Raw genomic sequence first — 10,657 nt, 5'->3', positions numbered from 1 at the left:
ATTTGATTGATTCACAAAAAAGGGGGAAAAAGAAAAAAAGGAAAAGAAATTCTCCACATTACAATTCCACCTTTTAAAAGTTATTTGCTCCAGTCTCAAAAGGATTAAAGAAAAAATAATAATCTTATGATTAATCAGTGCACATGTCAGAAGTTGAAGGGAAATAGTAGGCGGCAGAAATGACTGGATGTAATGCTTGGTGTGTCAAACAGGATAAAACAGGCCAAGGTCTTTCACCTGCCACCCAGAAACACATACACACTTATTCAAGCCAAGGCCATCACGTTCCCATGGGGTCAACTTACATTTTAGAAATGTTGAGAGACTGCAGAGAGAGTTATAGGGTGAGGAGATGTCACGCCATGTGACACAGGGCATGAGTTGGATTTAAACTTATGGCATGTCCCAATCAGTTAGGACATCGTAACAGGGTTAGCCGCGGCACAGGCACCACCATCAAACCCCACATGATATAGAAAAGAAAATAAGGTCCGCACACTGGAATAAGCTCCAAAGCTTAAAATATATTGAGGTTTCTTAACATGGACATGACGTTTCGAGTCTCACGGCCTGTGCGGAGTGCGGACCTTATTTTCTTTACTATTGTTTACCTCAGCCTGGCACCTGGCGTTTAGTTAGTGGATGTGCATGCTCTATTGTTTTTCTACCACTCAAGATAGGCCTATACCCGCCTTGTCAATGTAAACACATTATGCATTACATACATGCATTACTAGCTTCAGGCAGTGCTAGTTGTCAACCAGTGTCCTGGCTACCATACACCTGGATCCATTTGTCTCAATGGAAGAGCAAGGAGACAACCTAGTTCCAGCCACAGCACATGTACTAGTTATATTGTAATAACATGCTCCATACCCGGTTAAAAGGTTTTCTTCATAAAAATGTCTGGGCTGCAACTTGAATGGAACAAATCCCCTTACGAGAGATAATGAATTAACCATTTGCTGATTGAGCTCTGGCTGGGAGCCTCCTGACAAACTCCCATCTGGCCCAGGGAAGCCATTTTGGTCTGGTGCCTTTCACTTTCTATAATGTAAACTTCCTCACCACAGAGCAGCAGCCTGCCTCGCAAACAGCACAAATAAACAACCGTGGGGACGAAAAATGGAATTTGGAGCTTGTTAGCACAGGCCATATCGACATGAGTTTGTTTGTTCAAATTTTGCTTGGACGGTGACCTAACTCCTTTATACCAAGCACATGTGCTCATGAGGGCAAAGGAAGGAGAGCATTAGCGAAGGGGGAGAATACATATTTTTCCAATATGCAGACAGGGCCGTTCATCAGTGGAGGCTTGACACACATCTTTGAAAATGAGTTTGAATCAACATCTCTCTGGAAAAAGTATGGGACGGGAGTAGAGATTTTGGCTAAACAAATGTCATTTTTGGACGCTGCGGCAGGGAGGATGAGAAAAGCAAGGGGAAGATGATGAAAAGGATGAATCGGTTCATTCCTGAGGAGCTAACTCACCACGTCACCGTTTCCTGCGCTTGATTAGAAGGACCCAGTGACTCGCAGGCACATTAAGATTAAAATCTCTGGTTGTCCAGAGGGAATTACTAAAAGGAAACAATATGGAAGTCTTAGTTATTAGACTATGGTAACATGATTGAAACTGTGCTGGAAGGTATATGGCAGTAACAGATTTCCTTGTGATCCAAAGGTCATACGTCCGATACCCACAATGATCTTCTGCACTGTATAAGGCAAAAGCTGCTTTGAACTTCCAAGTACTACACATACAATACTAAGAGTTGCCAAAATTCTATCAATACACTGTTGCATACCAGCTAGTGATTGCTGAGAGACCTACCCGACTCAATCTCTTTTTTTATCAACAACCTGAAGTCTCAGGCTTCACAGGCTCCTGGACCATTGATCCAACTCAATACTATAATATATATATATATATATATATATATATATATATATATATATATAATACAATATAAAGACAACAAATTAATTGTTCATTTTTTGCGTTGTTTAAATTTGTATTTTAGTGAAAAAAACAAAGCAAAGCCCAAATCTCACCAAATACAAAATGATCTTTAAACTCTGAAAACATTCAAAGATAAAGTAGATATATAATGCAGCGTTGCACCATTACATGGCATATTCAATAAAGTTGAAATGGTTATACTGCAAGGGAACAGCGACGCACGCAGCTGTACATCACTTGTTAAAAAATGCAACACATTGAACACAAGCTTAGATCTATTCCAGGAGATAAAGACAGAAGATACTGAGGGAGAAAGATAGCAGTATAGGAGGGAGAGCTGCCACAAAGCTTTTAGTTTGTTTGTTGCCCTGCCAACAGGAAACTGATCATTTCTTTCAATGCATTGATAGCATTCGAAGCAGGTGATAATTTCTACTGAAGCTAATAAAATATGCAGATGTATTGCACACAAGTAAAACTAAATCTAGCACTTTTGGAAAGAAAGCTGGAAATGCAAAATTCAGATCAATGTTTTGACAGGATATCATTTAATTATTCAGTCAACTAAACAGAATCCTGACAGAAGACATCCAGTCAGGTGTCCAAACAAAATGGAGTGCAATAGACCTCAGCTTACTTGGGAAGTTTAACCATAGACATCTTCCGTGTCTCTGTTGAAGGCAAAGATTTCCAGAGATTCCTTGCAAAGCATACATGTGCGTAACGGAAGAGGACGTTCAGTAGGCCAATCAGAGGCAATGTAAACGTTTGCTTTCTTATGCCAATAAAGCTACCTTGGATTTAATTGATAATTCCCGGAGAAGACTCGCTGTGATTAGCCAGTGGTCACCTGAGTGGCAGCGAGACAGGGGAGTTCACATGAGTGACGTCACTTGGGCAGCGACGCAGCGTGCCTTCAGCACTTCCGCTTGACTTCCTGCCTTCAGTGGAGACACGTCGCTCCAATGAACTGCAGCGGCCAATGAGGCATCTTTTTTTTTATACATCTATGAGTTTAACTACTTTCAAAATGGTGTCCGTATTTGGGGTATGTCAGTATAGACATGCCAGGGGGAGCAGTGACGTATTGAGCTTGCACATGGGCTGTAAAAAATGATTCTTGCCTCAAAAGTCAGCTCATTGTTTTTAGGCAAATAGGAAAATACCATGGCCAAGCCTATATACGGTTTATAAGACGTTTTTAAACATGACATCCAGAAAAAACTAAAGGATAACACTAACGATAATCATCAACAAGTGATTCATAGAATCACAATGCAGAAATTGCAAACCCATGACTGGTCTTATTCCAGACTATTAATAACCGCCAACTCACTCCCTTGGCTGGGGAACATATTAATGTACCTACAACTTGCAATTAAAATGCCGTTTTCTTAAAGAAAACATAGTACTGTATGTCTTTGACGAGGGCAGTGTTGAAATTTACAATGTTGTGCAGGAATAAAATAATTCTGTATTAAGACCAACTTTGCCAAAAGAGCGTTCTCAATGCTCATGGACTGACTGACTGATTGATGATGCTAATAGTTTATTTATGTTGGCCTGATTAATTTAATCCCCGTTTGTGACCTACAAGGTCACAATGCGTGATGCATTGTGAGGCTGTGAGCCGGTAGAGCTCACACAATTAGCTTTTCGCTAATCGTTGTATGATGAAGCATATAGAACTTAAGTGGTTAACTAACATTGTCCAAGAAAACAAGACCATCACATTGATTAAACTTAGATAGGGGTTCAACCATGTGATTTGTACATTAGGTTCGGCCGTGACTTCATTATAAAAAAGGATGCAACTCAAACCTAGATCAAATTCTACTCTGACTTCTTTGGCCGTTTTGACTGTTGATCACCCCAATCCATGGGTGTTCCAGGCGTCTTAGGAGCTCTGTCCGGTTTGGAGCTTCCTGCTTCTGCGTCATACAGAGCGTTCCTGATGAAGCGAGCAGCGGCCCCCTTGTCCAGACGGGCAGATTTCCTCTTTTCTGTGATCTCCTTGACTCTGTTCATATACGACCTGATTCTCTCCTAAGAAAGACAGAAAGTGGATGAAGAAATGCTGGACAACACACAGAAGAGTTTAAGGGAGAACATGGAGAATGTTCCTAACAGGAACTTACAGGCGTGACCACATTACACCCATTCTGGCTTCACTTCACGGGCTCCCTGTTCACTTCAGAATTTATTTTAAGTTTTTATTGTTTGTTTTGACTGAATGGTTTGGCACCTCAGTATCTCTTGGAATTTATTGTTGGTTTATACTTCCCAAGGTCACTGTGGTCTGCGGGCTAGTTAAATCTTAAGGTCACAAATACAGAGGTAACCAAGCCTTCTTTCGTAGCCCCCACTTTATGGAATGCGCTCCCATCCCACATCCAACCAGCCCCTTCCATCGAGACTTTTAAATCACACTGGACGCGGTTTTCGGAAAACCCGACGGAAAAACGCTGCTAAAAATCTGAAAACGTGTCCAGTGTGCAGGGACCTTAAGACCCACCTTTATACCTTGGCTTTTTAACCCCGGTTGAGAATTTCTATGGTCCATGTTTTGTTTCACCGTCTGCTGACACTGCTGTGACTTGTATTCTTGCTGTTGTTTTTCTGTGTTTTAGCTACAAGCTACAGTGTATTTAGTTCTTATTTTCCTGTGCAGCACTTTGTAAACCTTGAGTTGTAAAATGTGCTATATAAATAAAGTAGATTGGATTGGAGAATGGGAAATGAAGGAAAAATAACTCACCAGTTCCTGTTTAATTGCATGTTCTTTGGGGTTGACTCCTTGTGTAACCAAGTACACTGAAAAAAAGGACAAATTAATTAGACTATGTTTCGCGACAGTCGCTTCACTTTGCTTCAGATCATGCAGCTTCAGTAGCCTAACTTGCAATTATACATTCATACACATTTCTGACATTTTATTGTACCTGCGATTCCATCTTTAACAACCCAATGCATGCTAATTTTGGATGCAAGAACAGAAGAATCCTCAGCATCCACATTGCATTTCTCAAATAATTCATTCAGGTAGTTTTTACTATGCATTTTATCCCATTTAGACCTGAGGTTGATTTTTAAAACGGCTTCTAAAGCTTTTTTAATAAAAAATAAGATAATAAATTAATGTTCCTATAGTATATAGGCTGATCATCATCAGATCTCTTGCTCGGTGGCGTCGCCATGCATAGTGCCAATCAGCTTCACAAATCTTCTCCCATGTGAGAATTCAAAACATGTACTGTCTGTAACATAACATAGCATAACACTTGGTTGACATTACGTGTCAGTAATTAGAGACTAGAACGAATAATGATACTTACTCCAGAATAGTGAATTCAGAGTATATGCAGACATCAGGTCCAGTTTGGCCTGTTCCAGAGGATCCAGCTGTAAAAAAAAAAACAGATTAAAATTAAGATTAATTTACAGTAAATATTTACAGAAAGGGGCTGTGAGGAAGAAAATAAGAAATTATATTATGTTACCAGTAAGACGCGCAAACGCGGGAAGCGAACGCAGCTCGTACATATTTGGGGTTTTTTAAGATTTATTTTTAAGTTATTATTTTTTTAAGTTAAGTTTTGGCCATAACCATATAAGGAGTCCCCAAAGCAGCTATACGTCCAAATATGGAGTGTGTTGCATAAATCACAAACAAATCACTCAGCTCCATATATGGGCACAAAGGGGGGACACACGCACGGACAGACATGATCTGCTAGATCTCATAGTAAGTGCTCATTGCGTTCTTGCGTTCGCAATTATGATTGGTTATGTAACCTTATTTCCAGTACATTATGTTATTGATCTTTGTGTACTATGACACAATATATTTTACATGGCGTAAGAGCCAAGATGTATCTCTTACTCTTAGGGCCGATAGCTATGACATTATAACTATGCAGGGCTCGAAATAGCGACCATTTTGGTCGCAAATGCGCCTGAATTTTAATCTGTGCGATCTCAAAATATAACTGGGCGCACCAGTGCTACTGCATATAATTACTGTAGTGCGACCAAAACGATCGCGACCGAAAGTGTCGCGGGCCGGTTCCCTCCCGCGAGATGATTTAAACTTGTAGAGCATAAAGATCTGAGCATGTCAAAAAAAAAAGTAAGTTCCTAGTCCATTCCTGTCCAGAGTTATGATTGTTTAAAGAAATATCTCCTTGGCTTCTTCTACTTCCTCTAACCTCCCGTCAGTCCGTGGACTGATTGGGTGATCAACATCAGCTGGACCTGAGGTCCTCAGCTGTGAGAGACAACAAAAGGGCTCAATTGAATGGAATGTGTGGAGTCACACACACACATTTATGATGACGTTATGAAAATAACTTCTCATAAATATATACAGTAGGCCTATATATATATATATATATATATATATATTTTTTTTTTACTTCAATCAAAAAGCAGGCCTACATAAAACAAAGGGTTTTGTAGCCATTTACAAATTCAGAAATTATAGCAGAGACAGTATTTAGAATTTAATTATATTTTCAACTGGTTTATTGCCACAAAAATAGCATCTCATACCAACTGGCTTGTAGGCCAGTGGTTCCCAAAGTGGGGTCCGGGGATCCCTAGGGGTCCTCGGTTAAATGATAGTTAGGAACCAAATGGACCCTTATGGGTCTGAAACTCTGAGAGTGTACTACATACTATGGGTAAACCAATTTCACTGTACATTTGTACACTCAGTTAAATTAACTTTGATTTTATGGGTCCCAGAGATAGAAATGGGGAACGGTAGCCTAATTCAGGTCAAACTGGGGGTCCTTGAAATGTAAATAACTGAAAATCACTGCTAGAGCCGTAAAAATCTTCTCATATGGGGGTCCCTGGCATATATTTTCAAATGGGGGTCCGTGGGCTAATGAGTGTCAATTTGAGGGTGCTTGACATGAAAAATGTTGGGAACCACTGCTGTAGGCTACAAGTGTAATAATAATGAATGTAAAAAATCGATTACATATTGGTGCTCGTAAAATTTTGGTGGGTGCTCCTAATTTTTTTCTGGTGCTCCTTCATTCTGAATTTGGGAGCACCAGTGCTACCAAGTAAAAAAGTTAATTTCGAGCCCTGCTATGGTCTGATTCCTTGTTTTTATTTTATTTTTTTTCACAAGACAACACAACACAAATGCAAATAAGTAAACACACACAAATAAAAGACATGGCCAAAGCATTTCCAGGGGGGTCCCCAGCTAAAAACGTTGAGAACCCATGTATTAAAGCACCACCACCACCTTCTAAGACAGGGGTAACCAACCAGTCGATTGCAAGCTACCAGTAGCTCAAAGCTTCATCAAAGTGGATCGCAGAGTGGGCGCGTGGCAGACGCACAGCCATCAACAGAATGTGTATTCGCTCACGGCTACACTTCAGACAGGTCTAAAAACTGCCTCCGTTCAACGACTGTTGGCATTAGCAAACCAGCGGGTGTCGGGGAGACAGTGATTACGCACGTACCTGTGTGTGTTTGGTGTGGACACTGTGGAGTGGATCATACGATTCATACAGCGGACACAGCCGCAGAAATTGTCTGCAAGTTGCCGTTTGGGAGGTGACCCGTGACAGGCCACAACCTGATATAGGCCTACAAACAAATCATATATTGTAGGCTGCTATGTGTGCACAGCACACTAAGTAAAATCCAGTGCATTGCAAGCGCCAAAAGACTTTGTGCGCATTAAGGTGTGTTGTTTTGGACAAAGAGTTTTATTGCAGTTTACACATGGACCTTGGAATTTTCCTGGGTCGGCTATTATCAACCGTGCATTCCACGTTGTTTAATAAAAAAGCATTTTTGTCCGATCACCGAATTGTATTTCCTCCTTTCCCCTTCAACTGTGCCTCAGCGCCGCCCTGTCGGTTGTCATGTGCATTATTATCTTGGAAGGTGTCACAAAACCTCACAGAGGCAGACAAAACTGCTTTTCATCCTGAACAATTCTGTGTCCAATTGAACAAACTGACATCAGCATTTGACTGTAGATTTGTTAGGGAACAAGGCATGAGTCAAGTAGCTGCTTTTGTAATGTATCAAACCCTTTCTTTGGTGGGCTGACCCTGTGAGACCCCATTGTTCTCCAAGACAAGTAGTGCCTCTGACCCGGTTATTTCCTATGTTTACATGACAACTTTAAATAGGCTTGAACTTTTATTCTGAATGAAAAGGGGATTTAACTGTCCATGTAAACGTAGCCAGACTGATTGACTGCAGGGTGTTTAAGATTGATTTATATGTCAGCAAATATTTACAGACAGGGGGTGTTTCAGTCTGTTATGGTGTCCTACCTTTTGCAGTTGGTCATTTCTCGGAACTGATATCATCTTCTGTATCATTCCATTTACAGATGTGACCGAGGACTCAAAGTCTGTGAGTTGTTCCGCTATCTCTGTGGGGTAGTCCTCAGCTTGAACATCCTCTTTTCCCATTTTCCTGTACAAACAAAGGCACAAATAATATGAGAGGCTGGGTGTGAATTGAATTTCAAGCAGACAAATGTTTACATCGACACCCTCAGGTCAAGCACTGCCAACCAACTGGAACCCCACAAATCTAACAAACGGACATGGGGAGACAGGGCCTTTGCAGTGGCTGCCCCTTCTTTCTGGAACTCACTCCCAACTCACATCAGAGCTGCCCCCACCCTCGAAATGTTCAAAAGCACACTCAAAACCCACCTTTTCAAACTGGCTTTCCCTACATAAACCCCCCCCCCCCACACACACACACACACACACACACACACACACACCCTTCTTGTTTGTCCCTCTTTTGATTTCTAGTTTTTAACCTTTTAATCCTTTTTAAATAGTTTTCTAATAAATATGTCTGTAAATCTTTCTGTAAAGCGACTTTGGGTACCCAGAAAAGCGCTATATAAATCGTATATATTATTATTACATCGGCTATTTGAAAATAGCTATACAAGCTCACAACGCATTGATGTAACGTCACGTGTTGTGAGCTTGTAGATCTGCTTTCCAAAATATCTTGAGATTTATTTCACAACAAACAAGTCTTCTATGGGGGTCCCTGGACAAACTATTTTCAGATGAGGTTCCATGGCTTTATACATATTAATTTGGGGGTCCTTGCCCTGAAAAGTGAGCAGCACTCATCCATTCTTCCCTTCAATTGCAAAGCTTGTGCGCTCGTACTTCACGATTATGTCATGTTTCAGGGCTAGTAGTAAGTAATAGCCTCTGAAATTGTCAAATGGCAGAATCGATAATAAATCTACGAGTGTCTAAATCTTGGCCAGTAAGTTAGCTTGCTAACGTTAGCATCTGTCTGGAAAACTAAAGTTAGCTGCACGCCTGCACAGACTAGATAACACTGACGTCAACACATTGTGATTAATGATTATACACATTTATGTTGCTGAATATCGATGCGCATTTAGTTCCACATAAACATTTAAATTACTACATTTTCACTTACATTTGCTGTAGTGTACACCGTGAACGCACGTTTCAGTCGACAGGAAATGGCGTCAGACAACAACAGTGTGTTTTTATTCTTCTGCGCCGTACTGAACGCTCTACTGCCCTCTGCTGCTTCGGAATGGAAAAAAGTTAATTTTCAAGAGGTACCCTAGTGGTTTCTCGAATTATATTCTCCAATTTTAGCTAAAGCTTTCACAATGGTTATCAAAGTTGTGATCCGTAATCAGTCCCATGTATTACTTTATATCAATTCAAGATTAAAAAGGGGTAATTCAAACTCTTGACATAGTAGTCAAGTCAGCTGCCAGTCACCATAGTAACCCCAGGCGTCCGTGCCTGATTATGCTAATGTAGTGAAATGCCAGACTCCAGTCTGGGTGCAATGTTAGGAGATCTCTGGAGAAGACACTCAGCACTCAGCAACTTTTCAGCACTGCTGAAAACACTTATTTGAGTAGCTGCTGCACTTGTTAAGGCTCAAAACATGGACAACTGTGACTTGGAAAGGCTCTCCTTCTCTGGATGGAAGCTGCAGCCAGCATTCAGAGAAGATGTGACAAACTACAAAGTGACTGTGGCAAGCCATGTCAACAAAGTCACAATGGACCTGAGGACCAGCGACTGTGGGGCTTCATACAGAATTGTAGGTAGAAAGTTTTATTTTTATTTTTATTAAGTCAATTAACTTTTACCAGCAAATCCTTTAATCGTGTAAATCAATTTATTTTCCTTTCCTTTCTTTTCTTTTCTTTTCTTTTCTCTTCTCCAGCTCTTTGGTGATGGTTCCAAGACACTTAGACTGAATGATGGGGTGAACGAAGCAGAAATAGAGGTGGTTGCTGAAGATGGCACCACAAAGAAATACCGTGTAGAGCTAACCAAGCTGTCCAGCACAGCTGCAGAGCTCAGTGAGCTGACCATCGATGGAAATGTGCCACTGCACCCTGAATTTGACACTCGCATCTATGAATACAACAGTGAGTATAAAGAAAAGTGTCTTTCAAGTAACCAAAGTATACCTACACTGACTAATTCCTGAAGGAAACAACAAGCAATCCTAGAAAGAAACAATCCTCAAATAGGCCTACCTTTTATTTAGCCTACTATTGACTGAATTGTAAAAACGAATACATACTTTTCTAAGATACCGGTACTGTAATATGCATTCTCAAATAAGGATTTTTTTATTGTTTTTTTCTTTTTTACCTCACACAGCAAA

General features: G+C 40.6%; 1 protein-coding gene across 1 annotated transcript; it reads right to left on the bottom strand.

Annotated features, from left to right (window-relative positions):
• Window positions 1-2,015: 2,015 nt before the first annotated feature.
• On the bottom strand, window positions 2,016-9,530 carry c1d (C1D nuclear receptor corepressor). Its single transcript, XM_080781506.1, has 5 exons — window positions 9,434-9,530; window positions 8,281-8,425; window positions 5,302-5,368; window positions 4,725-4,780; window positions 2,016-4,012 (listed from the first exon to the last, which is right to left on the bottom strand). Coding segments are annotated over exons 1-5 (483 nt in total). The 5' UTR covers window positions 9,436-9,530; the 3' UTR covers window positions 2,016-3,799.
• Window positions 9,531-10,657: the final 1,127 nt, after the last annotated feature.

The sequence above is a fragment of the Protomyctophum bolini genome, assembly GCF_963924005.1.
Source record: "Protomyctophum bolini genome assembly, chromosome: 14".
Lineage (NCBI taxonomy): Eukaryota > Metazoa > Chordata > Actinopteri > Myctophiformes > Myctophidae > Protomyctophum > Protomyctophum bolini.
This window is presented reverse-complemented; position numbering and strand designations above follow the sequence as displayed.